This window comes from Myotis nattereri (assembly GCF_964212035.1).
Source record: "Myotis nattereri genome assembly, chromosome: 14".
Taxonomy (NCBI): Eukaryota; Metazoa; Chordata; class Mammalia; order Chiroptera; family Vespertilionidae; genus Myotis; species Myotis nattereri.
This window is the reverse complement of record NC_138089.1, coordinates 17,575,832-17,598,366: the sequence shown is the minus strand read 5'-3', so window position 1 is coordinate 17,598,366 and position 22,535 is coordinate 17,575,832. Positions and strand designations below refer to the sequence as shown.

The window sequence follows — 22,535 nt, the reverse complement described above, 5'->3', positions numbered from 1 at the left end:
GGACCCCTGAGTCCACAGGCTGACGCTCTATCCACTGAGCCAAACCGGTCAGGGCAAGAAATCTTGATGTTGTGATAAAGGACCAACTAGAAATTAAGCATACACTGACTGAAATAAAGAACATTATACAGACTCCCAACAGCAGACCAGAGGATCGCAAGAATCAAGTCAAAGATTTGAAATACGAAGAAGCAAAAAACACCCAACCGGAAAAGCAAAATGAAAAAAGAATCCAAAAGTACGAAGATAGTGTAAGGAGCCTCTGGGACAGCTTCAAGTGTACCAACATCCGAATTATAGGGGTGCCAGAAGAAGAGAGAGAGCAAGATATTGAAAACCTCTTAGAAGAAATAATGACAGAAAACTTCCCCTACCTCATGAAAGAAATAGACTTACAAGTCCAGGAAGTGCAGAGAACCCCAAACAAAAGGAATCCAAAGAGGACCACACCAAGACACATCATAATTAAAATGCCAAGAGCAAAAGACAAAGAGAGAATCCTAAAAGCAGCAAGAGAAAGAAAATCAGTTACCTACAATGGAGTACCCATACGAATGTCAGCTGATTTCTCAACAGAAACCATGCAGGCCAGAAGGGAGTGGCAAGAAATATTCAAAGTGATGAATGCCAAGAACCTACAACCAAGACTACTTTATCCAGCAAAGCTATCATTCAGAATTGAAGGCCAGATAAAGAGCTTCACAGATAAAAAGCTAAAGGAGTTCATCATCACCAAACCAGTATTATATGAAATGCTGAAAGGTATCCTTTAAGAAGAGGAAGAAGAAGAAAAAGGTAAAGATACAAATTAGGAACAACAAATACACATCTATCAACAAGTGAATCTAACAGTCAAGTGAATAAATAATCTGATGAATAGTATGAACTGGTGATTGTAATAGAATCAGGGACACAGAAAGGGAATGGACTGACTATTCTTGGGGAGGGGGGGAAGGGGTGTTGGGTGAGCGAAGAGATTGGACAATAATGGTGCACCTATGGATGAGGACAGTGGGTGGGGAGTGAGGGCGGAGGGTGGGGTGGGAACTGGGTGGAGGGGAGTTATGGTGGGAAAAAAAAGAGTAACTAATGTAATAATCTGAACAATAAAGATTTAATTAAAAAAAATGATACCTTTTTTATTTGGAGAGTAGAAGAGAGAACTCATCTGGTGGGCTAGGAAAGTTGCACTTACATCAAAGCGACAGGTTAAACACACGCTTTATCCCAGTAACCTGTTTGACAATCAACTACTTAATTCCAATTTCTTTTCAGTTGAACCAGTACTTTTTGTTGTTGTTGTTAACTATTCAAAACTATACATTATTTTACAAGCATGTGCTTGGTTTTGAAAATAAAATTTCAATCCACAAATTTACCAAAATCTATGCAAGCCATTCACAATCATAAAAAACCAAGGTTTAGAAAATACAAAGAAATTTAGACTATAGACAAAAACTAAGTTATTCATAAGGTTACCAAGTGGAGTCCCTAATAACTTAATAGATGTAGTTAATAGGTATATACCTTAATTGTCTTATTAACAAAAACTTAGTCACATGTAATATCTCTGCAGTTCTGAAATTCGTGAAGCAGAAAAGTGCTGTGAACTTTTTTCTCCTATGCAGAAAAGCAACATCACTGATAGTCTATGTATTCTGCCATGAAACAGCACTTAAATTTTTTTAACTAACCTTAGCTGTAAAGCAAGCACATGCATACATGCTTTTTGGGCAGTTCATTTTATTATAGCTTTTTATTCTTGATCTGTTTTTAGAAATGTACAGTGTCAAAAATGGTATTTTATCAAATAAAACTAAATTTTAAAAGTTGCTTCCCCACTCTGTCATACACACGATAGCAACCCAACGTTTCATTTTAAACAATTAATAAATTTCACTGGGATCTGTATTTTTATTCACAGTGTAAAGTATGTAAATCAACTTTACTAAATAAGAAAATCCATGTCAAACATCTTTAAAACTCAAAAAGAACACACACAAATATATATTTTATTATTTTATTAGGAATAATTCCAAATGGGTTATGAAGAAAACTTATTCATTTGGGTTTGATGAGTTTTCCAAAAACTCTTAATGAAGATATGTTCACCAATAAACAATAAAACATCAGCAGAACTATCATATACTGGGCAAAGAGTCGGGCTGATACCAAAAGCAACATGCAACATAAAAAAGACAATATAAAGAAAGACAATCTGCTGGGTATTAAAAATCATCTCCATATGAACTCTTTGCTACCAGCATAGAACTAATTAGCTATTGAATCCAAACCACACCAAGGTAAGCTTGGCTGATGGAAGCCAGGAGTCATAATCGGGGGGAGAGAAGGGAGGAGTAATAAGTTCCTCAGTGCAAGAGATCTCAATAGTGTTTTGGAGCATTTCCCTGGCTGGTACAAGCAGTATTAGAAAATCTTTTTGGCAAGGGAGGAAAATAAATACAAATGGAATGCTACATTTTATTTTTAAATCAGCAGACTGTCCCAGGAATGATAAAGGTATCAGTAAAGTAGCAAGGGGATAACTTTAAAACATTATTTTTTGTGGGCTCAAAAAACATTCAAAATGGATTTATTTAAAGGTGCCACAATAGCTAAGTTCAGGCATTTAGGCTTAAGGGAAGTAAAATTAAAAGAGGACACTTTTTCCCCCCAAGTTAAAGATAATTTCTTTAAAACCAAGCATATTGCTAAAGTGCAACATTTATACTTGGTAAACAATAATTGGCAACAAAATAAGTTTAAATGCTGTAATATTCTGCCCAAACCAGTCCCAGATACTGTTTAATAACCAAGATGCAAACTAATTTTGTTGTAACAAGCCTAGACAAATTCTATCCAACATGTCCTTGATTAGATATCCAGTTTCATTTAACGTTTTGAAAGCTCATTTGACAGCCAGTCAAGTCCCTCATACAGGCCAGTTCCTTGTGTAGCACAAGTGGCTTGAACATACCACTACAAAGAAAAAAACAAGAAAATACGTGATTAACATGAGACTATGTATAACACAGTTTCAAATTCCTGAATCAGAAAATTATTTTCCCCCAATTGCTTAGGGGTATTATTTAGCCAGCAGCTTCCATAAACATACAGAAAAAAAGAAAACATAAGCCCGGCAGTGTGGCTCAGTGGTTGAGTGTCAACCCATGAACCAGGAGTTCACAGTTCGATTCCCGGTCAGAGCACATGCCCAGGTTGGTCAGGTCACATGCCCAGGTTGCAGGCTCTATCCCCAGTAAGTGGTGTGTAGGAGGCAACCAATCAATGATTCTCATCATTGATGTTCTATCCCTCTCTCTGAAATCAGTTTTTTTAAACAAAGCAAACAAAATACATAAAACCATAGGAATAAATGAGTAAATACATTGAAGTTTTACAACTCAAGTAATTACTTTTATATTTAATGATCTCAGTAACTGTATATATAGATTGGGAGTTCTCTCATAACTCTTGCTTCTCAAAAAACTCCTCTCACATTTAAAACTACTTCTACTCACACATTAAATTTAACCAATTATCTACTACTTAATCTAAAAAGAACATTCATGGGAAGATGAGTAACAAATAAACTACCCACCTATTCCTTATAACCCTCTTATTTCCCACTTTTTAAAAAAGTTCAGAATATAGGAGGCAAAATTTTTAGAGTATGGGCTTGCTGATATTTTTAGAGACATGCTTTTCAGATAATTTCATTATCTTTAGTCTTATGCATTCCAAAAAGTTCTACTTTTTAAAATTGGTAATGAATCTTTTCTCTAGTAACTCTATGTACTGCCATGAAAAGTTACAAATACAAAAAGACTTAGAAAGCAATTTAATTATCTATAAGGGATAATTTATTTTTATTAATTTTTTTATTCACGTTTTATTTTGCCTTAAAGACCTTGTTTTAATATTGCAACACCACTGAAAGTATACAATGTTGCCAGGTATTATTTGAATATCAAACACCCCAGAAGGCTGGGAAAAGGCATAAATTCATATAGCATGGAAAACTGGTATCCTTTGCAATTTATTTTATTTAAATCAGCCTGGGACATCTCAGTCTTTACATTATTGCCACAGTACAATGTTTGCCTTGCTGACAAGTTAATAAAAAACTATTGTAAAGCACAAGCCACACTAATAGTTTGTGATATCATGTTTACATATAAAATTGCATTTGTGTTTTGCCGATATTTAAATCACGGATATAAAATAAGCTGTTAGAGAGGGAATATTTCTTGTAATTTTAAATTAAAAACTTAGAGAGATAGAAACATCGATGAGAAAGGAACATCATGTATAGGCTGCCTCCTGCATGCTCCCTACTGCGGGTTGAGCCCACAATCTGGATATGTGCCTTGACCAGGAACTGAACCAGCAGCAACCTTCTTGGTTCCTGGGTCAACACTCAACCTCTGAGACACACCGGCCGGGTGCCCCACAAGCTTTTGATATTACGGTACAAAACAATATTATCTAAAATATGGCTCCTAAAAACAAAATTACGAATTATTTGCCTATTATTTAAAAGATATAAAATTTAAAATATCAATAATTTTTTAGTATTACAATTTACATAGAGCAGTTTTCTACATATTTATCAATACTAAACATTTTGAGGATAAAGGTAACAAACATTAAATAAAATAAAGATATTTAAATCTTTGGATCCTTAATGAATATTTATTAAAAGCTAAAAAAAATGGAGAAGGTATCAGCATTCTTTAAAGTAAAACTGAACACATTTATAACAGTATGAAATAATGCCTGAAAGAGGTCATATTTGTGTAAGCAAGAGTAAATTATAGTAAAATAATGTGTTCATTATCTGCTCAAAGGGGACAACTAGCTAATAAATTTTTAAACTAAATATTAGCTAAAACAATTATCCTAATAAGTCTAATAGTCAAGAAGTTAATATAAGTCAAATACTTACTGTTCTGTTACGAAGAGACTGAAGACCTAATTTATCTGTCATTTCACTGATAGCCATAGCATTTGGCAAATCCTGTTTATTTGCAAAAAGCAGCAACACTGCATCTTGCAACTCATCTTCCTGAAGCTGAAAATAAAAGCTAAGACATTAACAACTATAAAACTGGAATTCAATTATTGTAACAAATTAAATAAAACACTGTCTTCCTATATATATTATTTATTAAATATCAACCCAATTTCTCTACATAAAGTTAAGGTATTCCTACAACTTAAATCTCTTATCCTTCAGTTGTTGAGGGGTTTCTTCCAGTACTTAAATATATTTTATTTATAAGTATGCCTATGCTATTTTTTAAATATATTTTTTATTGTTAACAGTATTACAGGTATCTCCCATTTTCCCCTCCTATACCCCTTTCCACCCAGCCTCTACTCCCCTAGACCCATGGTCAGCAAACTGCGGCTCATGAGCCACATGCGGCTTTTTGACCCCTTGAGTGTGGCTCTTCCTAAGCCTTAGGAGTACCCTAATTAAGTTAATAACAATGTACCTACCTATATAGTTTAAGTTTAAAAAATTTGGCTCTCAAAAGAAATTTCAATTGTTGTACTGTTGATATTTGGCTCTGTTGATTAATGAGTTTGCCGACCACTGCCCTAGACCGTCACCCACACTATTGTCTGTGTCCAAGTGCTATGTATAGAAGTATTTAAGTTCTCTGGTTTATCTCTTCTCATCCCCCCTCCTCCCACCCAGAGATATGTCAGTCTGTTCCATGCCACCATCCTCTAGTCTTATTTTGTTGGTAAATTCATTTTGTTCATTAGATTCCACAAATAAGTGAGATCATGTGGTATTTGTCTTTCTCTGACTGGCTTATTTCACTTAGCATAATAGTCTTCAGTTCCATCCATGCTGTCTCAAAGGGTAAGAGACCTTTCTTTTTTACAACTGCGTATTTCATTATGTAAATGTAACAGATTTTTTGTTGTTAATCCTCACCCAAAGATATTTTCCCATTGATTTTAGAGCAGGGGTCCTCAAACTTTTTAAACAGGGGGCCAGTTCACTTGTCCCTCACACTGTTGGAGGGCCGGACTATAGTTTAAAAAAAACTATGAACAAATTCCTATGCACACAGCGGCGGCAAAAACACCCGGCGGGCCGGATAAATGTTTTCGGCGGGCCGCAGTTTGAGGACCCGTTTTAGAGAGTGGAATGGAAAGGGAGAGATATATAGAGAGAAACATTGAGATGAGAGAGAGACATCAATTGGTTACCTCCGAAACATGCCCCAACCTGGCTGGGGGATCGAGCCTGCAACCAAGGCATGTATGTGCCCTTGACCTGAATCAAACCCGGAACCTTTCAGTCCAGAGGCCGACCATCTATTTACTGAACCAAACTGGCTAGGGTGTAACACAGCTTTTTTTTTTATCCATTCCTCTACTGATGGGCATTTGGGCTGTTTCCAAATCTTAGCTATTGTAAATAATGCTGCTATGAACATAGAGGTGCATATATTCTTTCTGATTGGTGTTTCAGGGGTTTTAGGGTATATTCCCAGAAGTGGGATCTTATCCTTCAGTTTTTAAATCCTGAGCAAATAATTATTTGCCTTCAAGTAAAGCAAAACTTTTTCAAGCTAACCATGCTATACTCCATTAAGGTAAAACATTTATTCAGTCTTCATGATCATACATTGAGGGTAAGACTGGCAAGGACAAAAAACACATATGGCAATAAATATTTATGACAGGACCTTATGGTACTTAGTAGTAGAACTATTTAGATAATGATTCTTTTTGGACTTTTATCCTTTCCAGCCAGCTGAACTAGACAACAGTGGGACAACAATACAATGATTAGGATATTAACAATATCGAAAAAAATGCAACAATACCACCAAAAGTAGAAAGACCGTAAAAGTGAGATTCTGATACATGATGCAATATGAACCTTGAAAACTTATGCTCAGTGAAAAGTAACGAAAATTTTAAAAATTAACAAAAGACCACATATTGCATGATTCCAATTGTATAAATGTCCAGAATAGGCATATGTATAAAGAGACAGAAAGAAGATTAGTGGATGTCAGAGCTAGGGGTATAGGGTAGAGTGGGGAAAGGAATGGGGAATAAATGATAAATGTTCTACGATTTCTTTATGGGCCAATGAAAATGTTCTAAAATTAGACTGTGGTAACGGCTGTAACATTTTGTAAACTAATAACCACTAACTTGTGCATTTCAAATGAGTGAAGTTCATGGCATGTGACTTTTATCTCAAAACTATTTACAAAAAGAGAAGGGGTGATATGTAACTCATCAGACAAAAAAAGAAAAAAACCACCCCAGCAGTTATTTAGTTACACATACACTGACAAAATGGTTTTACAGATTGCAATAAATGAGAATTAAGATTTCATTTCAGTAAATGTTTTATGGCCATAATTTGAAACCATGGCAAGTTTCCTCAACAACCCCACCCTGCCCTGGCTTTTTAGCAAACAGACAAATGAAAACATTAACCCAATATATGGGGCAGGCCAAGATGCCACTGTCAACCAAAATCCTACTACCTTCCCCAGGATTCTTTATCATGTTTACTATTACAAAACATTTCAAAGTATACATTGTAGGCACAATATAGAAAAAACTAAACCCAATGACCTTAGGAGCAAGGAATCTGAACCAGCATCCCACGCATAAAGTATCACAACTACAAATGTTATACCTATAAAATAAGAGAGTGGACTAATGTAAACATCCTCAATCAGAGATATGCATCAAAAGCAGTCCTGGAGCATTCTAAGAACAAGCTGGGCTTTTTCTCCCAGCCTACTAAGTAGTTTCTCTTCTGTGTGTGTGGGTTTTTTTTTTTTTTTAAAAAAAAAACCTCTATAGGAGATTTTTATATTATATGCATTCTTTCTTTTTCTTTATTGATTAAGGTACCACATATGTGTCCTTATCCCCCCATTTCCACTCCCCCCCCCTCCCTCCCCCCCCACTCCTGACCTCACCCCCTGGTGTCTGTGTCCATATGTGCATTCTTAAGAACCTGTGATGATAGTTCTTTCTGCCCTAAAAAGTCTTACTTGTGTAATCTAATCACAGTTAAAATGTGCCAACCACTGACATCACCACTGTCACTTAGGAAAAAATGCATCCTGGAAATGATAAATTAAAAAAATATATTCTTACCATTTTTTGCAGCTCTTCAGCTCCTTCCTGAATTCTTTCACGATCATTGCTATCTACCACAAAAATAAGACCCTGAAAAAAAATTGTTTAAATAAATTATGACAGTTAAATTTAAAGGACACACTAAATATGAAACACAAGCATAAGCAGCAAAACCATATCAAGAACCAAATGTTGAGAAGAAAATATCCCATTATTTAAAAAATAATAGAAAAAGAACAGGGCTCTAAGTCCTGAAAACAAATTTGAGCACTATTTTTTACTTCAACATTTGACATTTTATTTTAAATCAAAAGAAATGACACTCTTAACCAAATGAAATCTTTCCTCAGTTGCGCTAAAACTAAATTTTACCCCACTCCCTCCCTTCCCTGTGCCCTTGCATGTTTAAGTCCAGATAAATTTAAGTAACAAAATGACCACAAGTGGGGACAAAAGGAAAAGAATAAGCCAAAGATTCATAAATTTACTAACTGGATTTATTGAAAGTACACAGTGTTAAAAAAAAAAAATAGAGTGAGAAGAGGCATGCTTCATCAGGAAAAGTTAGCCTTGCTCTAGAATGTTGCCCACCAACTCAACCAGGGTAAGGAAGTTTTAAGCAAAATATATCTAAAATTCATGGTTGACTTGTTCAAGTAAGAAATATTTAATAAGAAGGTAGTAATCATTCTTAAAGATATTTACAAATATTAGAATTTTATACTACAAAAGAAATGGAATTGGGAAGCAGTTCTTTGAATTAAGACTTTTCTAAAAACTTTCAAATGGGAAAATATAAAAAAGTTTTCAACTTGAGAGAGCGCAGATTAATTTTATAGCTTTATTAAAATCTATTCCTATTAATACAAAAGTGATTACGTTGAATGTTCTCCCCACAACCCTGATCACAGAACATTTATGATCATGTGTCACTTTTATCACAAACTGTCTTGTGTTATTACTTATGTAAGTAACTAGATTAAATCCACTGCGGACAAAGGTCTACATCACTTTGTATTTACTCGTAAGTATTACACTTAGGGTACTTAATAGTTATTTTAGGCTATGGATGTTAAATCTAGCAACTTTCAAACCCATTTCCTTTATGTCTGTTAGAAACCATCCTTTTTATATACTTTTTAAAAAAATTGATTTTAGAGAGGAAGAGTGAAGGAGAGAAACGTCAATGATGAGAGAAACATAGACTGGCTGCTTCCTGTACACCCACTACTGGGGATTGAGCTTGAAACCCATGCAGGTGCCCTGACAGGGAATTGAACACTGACCTCCTTTTCATAGGTGGAGGCTCAACAACTGAGCAACATTGGCCAGGTGTAAACAATCATTTTAAACATCCTAACCTTTAAAAAAAACTTTTGGTACTAGGAGAGCCAGTATGGCATAGTATAAAGATACCCAAATTCAGATCTCAGCACTACTTACTAGTTATCCCCTCTAGAAGAGTTAATACCTCTAAAACGATCTACTTTTTTTTCTGTACTATCAACCCATTTTTATTGTTTTAAAATATAAGTAATGCTATCAGTCCCAAAATAGTATTATTGAGAGGAAGAATTATTTTAGAAATAAATTATAAGTTATTCACTTCCTTGGACAGCCTAGAATCAAGAGTGTAGAAAAGGTAAAATTCTAGAGATAGGTCTGGCTATTATAGATTACTTAAATGGCTAAATATTTATTTAATTGTTTAGAACAAAATAATTGGAATTATCTAGTGAGGGAAGAGGAATTTACAATAAACACTGTGTCCTGGATTGTTAACACAAGTTAAAATCATGGCATCAGTTTCTTTTAAATTTTATAGCTGAAAGAACTGGTCAGGAGTGCTGGCGAATCTAGCTGTAACAGCTCAGCTGTTATTATCAGGTAACACATAAAGCTTTCTCCAGCAGGCATGAGGTCCCTAGGAAGAAGTACTTGGACTTTTGATTTAAGGTAATCCAAAGAGGTCAGGAATGGATCTAATCTCAAATTAAGACCTTGTAACTAACTTGCACATGCTGGGAGGCCCCTGAAATGGGCATGGCAGAGTATCTCTTTGATAAGCACACCCTGGGAGACAGTGATGACAGCTAAGCCTTAAGCTGGCTTCCCATAGTCACAGGGGTGACTTCCCTGGTCACCAAAGCAGTACATGCATGTTGGAGTTACCTTCCCTTTTCTATAACTTGTACCAAATCATTCATTCATGTCTTTCATTTGTACCATTCCTTCAAATAAAGTAATTTGGTACCTACCCGCCCCCACCCCCAATAAAAAAAGATCTCAAAGTAAACTACCAAGCATGCTAAACAAATCTAGGGATAAAACCAGGGCTACCCTTGGTTAAAAATGATAAGGCTTAAGATTAACGAAGTTTTACTTAGAACATAATAAGATTTATTTTTAAAGCATATGACTCATCAAAATATCTTTTCTAACCACAGCTATGCTAATGAACAGAAACATTCTAATTTTTTAAAGAAGGAGAGGGAAATAGAAACATCAATGAGAGAGAATTATTGATTGGCTGCCTCCTGCATGGCCCCTACTGGGGATGGAGCCCGAAACCCAGGCATATACTCTGACTGAGAAACCATGACCTCCTGGTTCATAGGTGGATGCTCAACCACTGAGCAACCCGGCTGGGCACATTCTAATTTTTAAATAAATAAACACGCTACTTACTTAACAGAATATACTACTTAAACCTGGTTGCTAGGGTATTCACTGCCACCTGGTGGCAATGTACCTCACTTGTATACAATGTTATAAGAGCTGGAGACCAAGAATAACTGCTATCTGCAAATCTTAAACATATGAAGTGCTTGTTAACATCGCACATTACCTCGGGAACACAACAGAGCTGGAAGCAGGTTAAATAGAAATGTAGCACAAGAACCAGCTCTCCAGTCTTAGGTAAGTCATTCCAAGCTTCAGTTTCCTTACATATAAGACTAGAGCAGTGGTTTTCAAGAGGGAGCAATTTAGGTTGTTGCAATTGGGTTGGGGGGGAAGGAGGGTACTGCTATGGCACCTAGTGGGTAGAAGCCAGGAATGCTGCTAAACATCCTACCATGCAAAAGAGAGCTCTCCCTTCACCCAACAACAGAATTATTCCGCCCAAAATGTCAACAGTGCTGCTGTTGAATTACTCTGTACTGGAGCCTTGTTCCGCAAAGTAAGATCTCAAACAGCAGCATCAGAACCACTACCTGGAACTTGCTAGAAACCTCAGGTGTTACTTAGCCAAGCCCTAGTGAATTGATCTGTATTTTAGCAAAGACCCAGATAATTAGTAGGCACATTAAAGTTTGAGAAGCACTACTAATGCCTAGTTTATATTCCCAGAAATTCTGATTTAAGTGGTCTGGAGTTATGATCAGGACATTAGGATTTTGAAAGCTCCCCAAGTTACTCCAGTGTGCAGCCAAATTAAGAACTTCCGCGCTAATGTCTCTTCCATGTGTTATATACATATACTACACAGTAATATAAAACTATCTTACAAATTAACAGGGCAGATTAACCTTAATATATTTTTGTAATGCCATTTTTTTTTTTAGAATTTTTTAAAATTCTCACCTGAGGATTTATTTTTGATTTTGAGAGAGAGAGAGAGAGAGAGAGAGAGAGAGAGAACGAACATCAATCGGTAGCTTCCTGTGCACACCCCAAATGGGAATTGAACCAGCAACCTTTTGGTGTAGGGAACATGCTCCAATCAACAGAGCCACCCGGCCAGGGTTGTAATGTATTTTAGTAAAGTAAACAATTAACTGGGGTAAAAGAAGAACGATTGTCTTACATTCATTAAAAACTATAATGACAGAAAGTTATACATATCTTACTTTCTAGTCTAGACTAAGAATGAAACCAATAGAACTACTGCTGAAACAGCTAATTCAATCTTGACAATAACCCACACACTTAAAAATATTACTATGAAAGCTATGTAACTCTTCCACCCTCAGTAATTTAGCCTCAAAAGCTTGAGAGTTCACTGACGAATATGGTAGTGATAAGAAGAATGCCAACTCATATAGTAAACACCAACAGCCAGTTAAACAGTAAATATTAACATAAATTTTAGAGCATGAAACCTATAAAGAAAAGTTATAAAAAATGTATAGCATTCCTTACCTGGGTGTTCTGGAAGTAATGCCTCCAGAGAGGCCTTATTTTATCTTGACCACCAACATCCCATACTGTGAAACAAATGTTCTTATATTCTACTGTTTCCACATTAAAACCTAGAGAAAAACCAAAAAGACTGTTGTGCACAATGTCAGTAAGAAAATAAACCCCTTTACTGTGGAATTATCTCAGAATTGCTTTTTTAAAGTCCCACTTAATAATCAACAAACTTAAAAATCAAGGAGTTATGATGAATGCATGTCACTGTACATCTGTTTAGACAGAATGTACACCAAAAGTGAACCCAAAGGTAAACTATGGACCTTGGGTGATTATGACATGAAAATGTAGGTTCATCAACTGTAACAAATGTATCACTCCAGTGCAGTGGTTCTCAACCTTCTGGCCCTTTAAATACAGTTCCTCATGCTGTGACCCAACCATAAAATTATTTTCCTTGCTACTTCATAACTGTAATGTTGCTACTGTAATGAATTGTAATGTAAATATCTGATATGCAGGATGGTCTTAGGCGACCCCTGTGAAAGGGTCGTCCGGCCGCCAAAGGGGTCGCGACCCACAGGTTGAGAACCGCTGCTCCAGTGAGTGATGCTGACTATGGGGGAAGGGATAATTTGGGATACCTCCCAATTTTTCTGTGAAAATAAAACTGCTCTAAAAACAAAGTCTTTAAATATAAGGCAGTTTCAAAATTAAGCTCTATTCTATTTCACTTTATAATAATCACCTGTAAACTTTCTTACCAATGGTAGGAATTGTGGTGACTATCTCCCCTAACTTCAGTTTATACAGAATGGTCGTCTTGCCAGCAGCATCCAATCCAACTAGAAAAGACATCACAGGTTTTAAATCTAGACCAAAAGCACACACTAAGAAATTATTTTGCAACAAATATATAGTTTGAAAGCTAAAGTTGACTGGTCAAGGCACAAATGAGTTAGAAATAAAATCACCTCATTTCTGATTTCACTTTTTCTTTCTAGACCTAAAGAGATAGCATGTAGTAGTGAAAAGAAAATAGTATCTGGCTGATTCAGGCAGTAATTTCTAGATTTGCTTTGCCATAAACTAGTCAAGTGCCTTTAAACAAGTCACTTTAGGAAACTAAAGCCAGAGAAATTAGCTATAAAATAAGGATACTGGATCAGATAATTTATGATCTCCTCCAACTCATCTGTATTATTTCTATGACCTTTTACCATTTTAAAAAACACAAATTAGAATTGAATCAGAACACATAAGAACAAGTGAACAAAGAAATTTAAGACTAGTAAACTCAATACTATGTCCTAATCTCTTTAAATGACTTCCAAAGGAAGATAGGCCAATTTTACTCTTACTTACGTTCATTTCAACGTCAAATGTGCAGAAATGAGAATAAAAGACTGGTTAATATGAGTTGTAAAAATGACCCTATCATATTCATCTCCAACATATGTCTAAATTCTTAAAATGCTTCCTTGAGGCATAGACAAGTGTGGAAGAATGTGGTTTCTGAAAAAAATTCCTATTAAAACAAGAAGTCATACCACTTTATTACAGTGATAGTGAAGAACAAATTAAATGCTTATTTTAAGTATGAATCTCTCAAAACCTGAATATTCTACATTGTTTGCTAAAGTCTTCATAAATGGAAGGAAGGTCAGTATCTAATAATCTCATTGAATGGACCATTGCTGTAAGGATATCACATTTGGCCACTTGAATTTCCACATTACCACAGATTTTGAAATTCAACTGAGTGTTGATTTAAGCAAAGATGTGTTTTAAAAATTTAAATCAAAGCAAGACTTGGCACATGAAACCAATTCTATTAAGTTTTAAAAGAAAACCAGAAATCACCTTACTTATCTAATCTACATTCCCGTGCAAGCAAGTTTAATTTTGATCAGTTACTTCAAAAACAGAGCTAAAGGCTATAGGCAACTCATACTCCTACCCTTTCTGCTTTGTTCCCTATAAAGCAGGGGTGGAGAACGTCCGTCCGTATAAGGCCCTCAAAGTCATTTGGTCTGGCCCTGCCAAGGCATTAGGGATGAGTTAATTTAGTAGAAGTTGATAATTCTGTATGGCCCATGAATAATGTTATAAATATCTAAATGGCCCTTGGCAGAAAAAAGGGTAGCTTTAAGATTTTTCTGGAAACTCTGACATCTTAAATCTTCTTATTCCTATGTCCTCTAATAAAACTTTGGTCTCTACTTCTTCATACTGGGATTCAGGTTTATTCTTTCCAAAATACTAACACTTAGTAGACAGCGTAAGCAGCCCACTCTCAGCCCTCACTCATGGACATAAGAAAAATCAATTGTTACCAGGAAGCGTTTTGTTTTTTTGTGTATGGAACATTACCAAAAAATCGGAAAAACAAAACAAAACAAAAAAACAAACAAAACAACACAGATCTTCAGCAACAATACAGAAAATGGGAATAACATATAATCTTTTCATTGTTGGAAAAAAGCTGTCTCTTGAGAGTATAAATGCCACTCGTGATTCTGGTCAAATTTTAAAATAAAGCAAAAGCCCCCTTTAACTAAGTCCAAATACTATTAGGTACAAGTCAGAAGAATTGAAATTGAGATGGTGATTAGGAAAAATACTTGAGTTACAGTTTGAGAACTATGACACATGCCACTCCTCATTGGGGTCCAAATGAACCTCATACTGCCATTTCAAAACAATGTCAATTCAAAAATATTGACAAGGAACGGGAGAAAACAGAATTACTTTAAGTTACAGTAATCTAATTTTTATTTTAATAAAAGCTTTATACCTGCCTGTATGCATAATTACTATTCTACTTTCATATTGTTAAATTTTTTTGGTAACACAACAAACACGTGTTACTTTCATTAAAAAAAGAACAGCCTTAGCCAGTTTGGCTCAGTGGATAGAGTGGACTGAAGGGTCTTAGGTTCGATTTCGGTTGAGGGAATGTATCTTGGTTGTGGGCTCGATCCCCAGTAGGAGGCATGCAGGAGGTAGCTGATCCATGTTTCTCTCTCACTGAGGTTTCTCTCTATCCCTCTCCTTTCCTCTCTGTAAAAATCAATAAAATATGTATATATTTAAAAAGGAGTTTACAAAATAGTGCAACCATAAGGTTTTTTAAGCAACCACGTTATTTTTAAAATAAAAACTATTAAGACAATATTTAAATGACTTGCAGCCACATAGAAGTTTCTAAAATCATGAAGATATCATTTGAGTTGAACCCAAAATGATAGTGCTATATATATATATACACATATATATACATATATGTATATATATATGCAAACCAAAAGTTTCTTAAAAAGATATTTCTATTATAAGATTTAAGATGCACACATTAAAGTTTACCATCATTTAAAACTCATTATACAGGTCTTTACTCAAAAACATGTTGGTCTAACAATATTGTGCTATTTTAATAATTTCTTAAGTTTGTACTTCCTTAATGTTCCAATGTTTGGTAATGAGACTTCTCCACAAAATGAAAATTATAACCATTTTTAACTAGCCAAGATAAGACTCTAATCTGTACAGTCCAGTTATGTCCTCCCTCCCTCTCACCCCCATAAACAACTCACTGTATTGAAAGATACACTGGAATTACTTGTTCTCCTTACTGGACTCACACTGTGACCAAAGTGTTAGCAGCAAAACTAACTCCCAAAATCTTTGTCAATCATTAAAAAGTTTGTCTACCAAACTGTGGGAGCAAGAAATATTTATATTTTAAATTAAGCTAGATTTCAATGATCTCAACTTAGAGAAAAAAACAAATGCAGAAAGAAAAAAACGGGGAAGAAAAAAAAGTAAAATTTCAGATACTTTTATTTCCTTTATCTTTCAAATTTTCTTACAAAGAAGATTGAAAAACAACTTCATAATATTTTAACATTGAGTCTTTACTGTGTTCCATCCATATCTCTAGGTGGTTCCATCCATTTTTATAATTTAAAAATTAAAAATTGTGGGGACAATAACCCTCCATTTTTCAGATGAAGCATCTGAGGTTCAGTAATGTCCCCAGAATCACAGGAATAATGGCGAACAGATAATTCAACCCCTGGGTCTTGTGGAGAAATTAAACCCCTCATACTAGTGGGAATGTAAAATGGCATAGCTGCTTTGGAAAAGTTTGGCAGTTCCTCAGAATGTTGAACATAGTTAACAGGACCCAACAATTCCACTCCTAGGTATTTATTTACCCAAGAGAATAAAAAACATATGCCCCCAACAAAAACTTACAAATGTTCATAACAGTATTATTTGTAATAGCCAAAGTGAAAACAACCCCATTTCCATCAAACAACCCAATCTGAACGAACTGTAGTATTATGTATACAGAATTATTGTTCAGTCATAAAAAGGAATGAAGTACTGACACATGCTATGATATGGATAAACCTAGAAAACATGATGCTAAGTGAAAGAAGCTAGACACGAAAGGCCACATATTGGCCCTAGTTGGTCTGGCTCAGTGGATAGAGCGTCGGCCTGTGGACTAAAGAGTAAAGAGTCCCAGGTTCAATTCTAGTCAGGGGCACATGCCAGGGTTTCGCTCCATCCCCAGTGGGGGATCTGCAGGAGGCAGCTGATCAAAGATTCTGGTTGCTGTTTCTAACTCTCTCTCTCCCTTTCTCTCTGAATATTAAAAAAAAAAGGTCACATATTGTATGACTCCATTATACAAAATATTCTAAGTAGACAAACCCATAGAAACAAAGTAAAGTAGATGAGTGGTTGCAAGAGGAATTGGGGGATGGGGCAATGACAGACTTTTGGGGGTATAGGGTTTCTTTCTGGGCTGATAGAAACGTTCTAGAATTAAGAAAGTAGTGATCGTTACACAACTTTGTGAATATACTAAAAACCACTGAACTGTACATTTTAAAGGGATGAATTACATGTTTTGTGAATTACATCTCAATTTTTAAATTAAAAATAAAACAAAACAAACAAAAACAACTAGACTGATGCCAGAGCTCTCAAATAGTATTTGTACACTGCCATTCTGCCTTTATATTCTGGTGGACACAATCTACCTTAATATTTTATCTAATTACTCAGAGGTTTGACCATCAGGGGATCCTTCCTCCTAAACCTATCTGGTCCCCACCCCCCAAAAAATAGTCAAAATATAAGGGAAAGGCAGAACTTAACTGGTATTAGCAATCTTTTAGAAAGGAACGTTTTTCAAATTTCCAACTGTCAAGAACTTGCAAGTTCAGAGAATAGAATTAGTAATTCCTCTATGAACACATTGGTGGCCTTCAGACAAACAAAATGTGGGGGGGTCGTTTACTTATTACGTATTATCAGATCAAAATATGTTGATCCTACATAAAATAACATAATGCAGGGCTACAGGAGAGATACAAGTTGGAAACTCTGAATTTAAGCTCATATTAGTTGCAGGAGCAATTTCTCCTTCGAGGGGAAAAACTATGATTGACGAATTTCTGTCAATCTCTAGTTTAAATTACTTTAAATCTGATACTGTTTTTAACTAGTTTAATGCAAGCTGTAACTTCAACCAAACACCTTTTTAAATTACTTGAACTTTGGGAGAGTGGATATAGGAATAAAACTTAAAATTCTCCACAGTAATGTGGCAAGCCAGACTCAGTAGCTGAGTATTAATTCTAATACTTCAATAAAGGCAGACATCTTGAGTGTCTATTATTTATGCTGTCACTCAGAAAGCTGAACAAAAATTTCTAGGAATTATCAAACTTTCAAATCACCTATTTTTCTATCCATCATATGGTTATACTTCATTTGATGAGTTACCTAAAAGTTGTCCTTGTGACTGAAGTACTTTTAATCAAGGAACCTAATTATCCTGAAATTATAATGCAAAACAATAGCAAACCTGAGTAATAAATGAATAATTCCAAATCATGACTTCTACGCCCTGCACAAATGCACAAAGTTAAATACTTTTCCTCTTCCATTTTCTTTCCATCATTTTTGAGGAGGGAAAGAAATGCTCCCCTAATATAGTAAAAATAGTAAAGTACTTATAGCATAATTCTACTGCTCTTTCCCCTCTTAACCTGTAGCCATCACAAAGATTAATGAAATGAAAAACAGCAATTTACTTCCAACAATCTTCAGTAAAAGGACCAAACATACATTTCCAGGAACACAAGGTCGTACTAGTTCATCTCTTTAAGGAACAGGCTGAAAATTAATTTATCACAGTCCAAAGTTCTCTCATTAACTTCGGATACTTTTTTAGACTGCCATTTTTCAGTGACTTTTAAAGCCTAAATAACATGCTTGCCCTCCTAAATTTCGTCTTCAAAAATGAAATCCGAGAAACACTTTGAAAGAGAAAATATTTTAATTTTCCTTTGTGAATGTTTCATTAACAATTGTCCCATGAATTGTGAAGACAGAAGCTTAACAGAGAAGTTTAAAAAAAGAACCAAATGTGTTTACCCTTCATCTTAATACACCTTGAAATATTACTGAACCTTGCTTTGGAAAACTTTCAAGGGTATAACTTGAAAATAAAACCTTTACCCCTTTCACTCTCTAGAAAACAGGTAATGAACCAGGTTTCAGTTTTAAAGTCAGAGGGGCACCTTTTAGCATTCCCGGGGTCCACGGAGCTTAGCTACAGTGAAGGCTCCCTACAGCGCTACCCGGAAGGGGCTGCTTACTTCCCTCCAATGACAAGTCCCTTCTCCCTCCGCTGAGCGAAAAATGACCCTGAAAGCAGGTTTCCAAAAGCCTATTTCCCGAAAGAATTAAAAAGAACACCTTTGTCATTATTAAGAAGGCTACCCTAAAACTAAGCGTCATAAAGTTCAGTTACTTGAAAACTTGTTATCGGCTTAAGAAAATTACTTTCTAAAAGTTCCTCCCGACCCCCATTAAACCTAGGGCTAATAAAACTACCAATAAAAATCAGTTTGAAAACCAGAGAGTGAATCAAACACCTTTAGTTTTTGAGAGTGGCTAAAAGGAACATATTCACGAAAAACTCCGTTTGCAGGGCTACTAACGAGGACAAGGAAAAATACGAAGCGGAACCCAGCGCGAAGCCAAGTTGAGCGAAGCGAGCAGAGGACTCCGGCCGCTCCTGAACCCTCGGGCGCTCCCGGGCCCCCGCGCCCAGCCGGCCACTTCCGCCCACGGCCAGCCCCGGGCTCGGCGACCGCTCGCTCACATACCACTGGCGTGTGCAGGGTGCAGGGTGTGCACCGGCGGAAAGGGGGGCGGGGAGGACTGGAGTCGCTCTGCCTCCTCCCGACCGCTGCCCACACCCGGGGAAGCGGGGAGCCAGATCGCACTCTGAGGGGGCCCCGCGAGATCCCAGGTCGCTTCTCCGCCCTACCTTGTTGGCCTTCAGTAAGATCAAGGAGAGGAAGCCAAACGCAGGAGGAGGGAGCCTTGCCCACGCCGCTACAGGGCCTCCCGGACAGGTCTGGGACCACCGCCCACCCTTCACCCCATTGTTCCCCCTTAAGAATTCCGCCCGACTCCCAACCGCCGCCCCTCCCCCACCGCGGCAAAATGAGGCAAAACCGGGCCCCGCCGCCGCCGCCACCGCAGGGACCGGCGTTCCCCGACCCCCACTGGGCTCGGACTCCGCTCTCGGTCGCTCACTCACCCATCAAAATACGCATCTGCTTCTTGCCGAAGAGGCGGGAGAAGAGGGAGGAGATGGTGAGGCCCATGGCGGTAGTTGCACTCGCGATGGGCAGGAGCAAAGGGGTTCGGAGCTTCCCCCGGCCTTCTCTTTTCACGCTCCCGGCAAGCTGAGCGAGAAGGAGAGGAGCTAACGAAGAAAGAGGGCGGCAGGGACGGCTCGCTAGCCGGCGCGCCGGACGACGCTCCGGGGCCGGAATCAGCGGGGCGCGGACCTGCTCGACGACTGCCGCGGCGGCTCCGGCTCTAGTGTTAAGGCTTCGGCTGTGCCACGTCACTCGGCAGCCGCGGCGACTCCGGCAGCGGCCCGGCCCCTCCAACGCGGACAGAATCGCGTCACCGCCGGCCCATCCCCCTGCGCTTCCGGTACTGCCCGAGCCACTGCGCCTGCGCCCGCACCGGAGGGGCCAGCTTTGCTGACGTGCATCTCCAGCCGCCGCCACCTCCGGGACGTGGCTGCAGGAAGCGGGCGAGGCCGGTTAGCACAGGCGTACTGGGGGACAAAGTCCCACAATGCCTCGCTTTGTCACTTCCAATCAGACTTTAGCGAGACCCTTCCGCCGGATAAGTGCATCCCGGAGGTTGTCATCCTTGCTTCCGGAAAGGTGGGCTGTGCCTTGCGGGTTGGGAGGCAGTTAACTTCGTTCTCTATGCCTTTTGGGCGTCGTCCTCCAGTGCTACGCGTGTTGGGGATTCCCCGGTCCCACCAACGAACACGTTGCACGCGCTGGACCGGATCTTTCCCTAGTGGAGGACGAGCCGGCGGAGAACCGGTGGCAACCGCTGAGGAAGCCAGGTTTGCCGCTTCGACCCCCCGGGCGAGGTCATACCGAAGATCCCTAATCCTAGGTCAAGACAAGAGAAGTCCTATTTTCAACAACTGTTCAGCTTTTAAGAGAAGCCAATGAGTAAGGCTTACTTTTCTACTGTCTCCCAGAAGCATGTAAGATTGATTTCTTAAGTTGAGGAAGTGGGAAGCCTTCTCAATTTAAATATATTTATGATCTTAATGTTTTCCTGAATCAAAATAAGGCATACGTCTTGGGGGGGGGGGGGGGAAGTATGAAAAAACAAGTTCCCGGTAATCTTCGCCACTTCCCACAGAGACCCCAATTGCTGGAGCAGTTTAGGATGCTCACCCGCCCTGAAGATCTGTTTCAATTTCAACCCCCTTGGAAAGACTTCCTTGACTGACTAGATAAATCACTCCCACTCAAAGAATCATAACCGCTCTTCCTAGTTAAGACCTGACTTTTAATGTTAACTATTGACAACCCTTTCGCCCACTTGTTTGAAATCTTTAAGAAGGGGTATCTGAAATACTCTCAAAAATAAAGATAAGCCCTAACCGGTTTGGCTCAGTGGATAGAGCTTTGGCCTTCGGACTAAAGGGTCCCAGGTTCGATTCCAGTCAAGGGCATGTACCTTGGTTGTGGGCACATCGCCAGTGGGAGTGTGCAGGAGGCAGCTGATCGATGTTTCTCTCTCATCGATGATTCTAACTCTCTATCCCTCTCCCTTCCTCTCTGTAAAAAATCAATAAAATATATTTTTAAAAAAAGACAAAATTTTTAAAAGGAAGTTTAAATCGTCAGTTATGAGAATGCAAATCAAAACCACAGTGATATACCAATTTGATACTAAGATGGCTAAAATAAAAAGACAGTGTTAAGAATGTAGATAAATCAGAACCCTCATACACTGCTGATGGAAACATAAAATGGTAAAAGAACTTTAGAAACAGTCTGGCAGTTTCTCAAAAAGTTAAGCATAGACTTTCCATTTGACTCAGCAATTCCACTCGTAGGTATATAGTCAAGAGAAATGAAAACATATGTCCATACAAATACTCATAGCAGCATTATTCATAACTAGAAGTCTGGTGCATGAATTCATGAATGGGTGGGGGTCCCTCTGCCTAGCCAGCAATCTGGCCGGCTGTGGGGAGGGACCTTGGGAGGTTGGGCACTGGTCCAATTTGGGAGGGAAGGGGGGGGGTGAGGGGGGGGGTGGTGTGGGAGGTGGGAGGTTGGCTGTGGGAGTGCACTGACCACCAGGGGGTAGCTCCTGCATTAAGCATCTGCCCCCTGGTGGTCAGTGCACATCCTGGCTACAATCCCAACGTAAAGGTCGCTTAGGCTTTTATATATATAGATAGCCCAAAGTGGAAATGACTCAAATGTCCATCAGCTAGTGAGTAAACAAAATGTAGTACATCATACAATGAATATTATTCAACAACAAAAAGGAATAAAGCACTGACATATACTACAAACTAGATAAGCCTTGAGAAGTTTATAATAAGTGGGGGAAAAATCTAGTCACACAGGACCACAGAGCCTATGATTCCATTTGTATGAAGGGTTCAGAACAGTCAATCTATGGAGACAGCAAATTTGTGGTTGCTTAGGGGTAGGAAGGATGGGAGGCTTGGGGATTACAGCTAAAGGGTGGAGGGTTTCTTTTGGAGGTGATAAAAGTGTTCTGGAATTGATGATGGTGATGGTTACATGGCTCTATGAATTACTGGAACTAGTGAATTATAAACTTTGAATGAGAAATTGTATGGCAAAGTTGTTGCCAAA

At 38.0% G+C, this 22,535-nt stretch overlaps 2 protein-coding genes across 2 annotated transcripts in view; one reads left to right on the top strand and one right to left on the bottom strand.

Annotated features, from left to right (window-relative positions):
* The window catches only part of PDE12 (phosphodiesterase 12), a 90,379-nt gene that overhangs the window by 22,485 nt on the left and 45,359 nt on the right, over positions 1 to 22,535 (top strand). The window lies entirely within an intron of this gene.
* On the bottom strand, positions 2,007 to 20,697 carry ARF4 (ARF GTPase 4). Its single transcript, XM_081105959.1, has 6 exons — positions 19,913 to 20,697; positions 13,041 to 13,121; positions 12,283 to 12,392; positions 8,158 to 8,229; positions 4,949 to 5,074; positions 2,007 to 2,979 (listed from the first exon to the last, which is right to left on the bottom strand). Exons 1-6 carry the CDS (start codon positions 19,977 to 19,979, stop codon positions 2,893 to 2,895), a joined length of 543 nt encoding a protein of 180 aa, XP_080962085.1. The 5' UTR covers positions 19,980 to 20,697; the 3' UTR covers positions 2,007 to 2,892.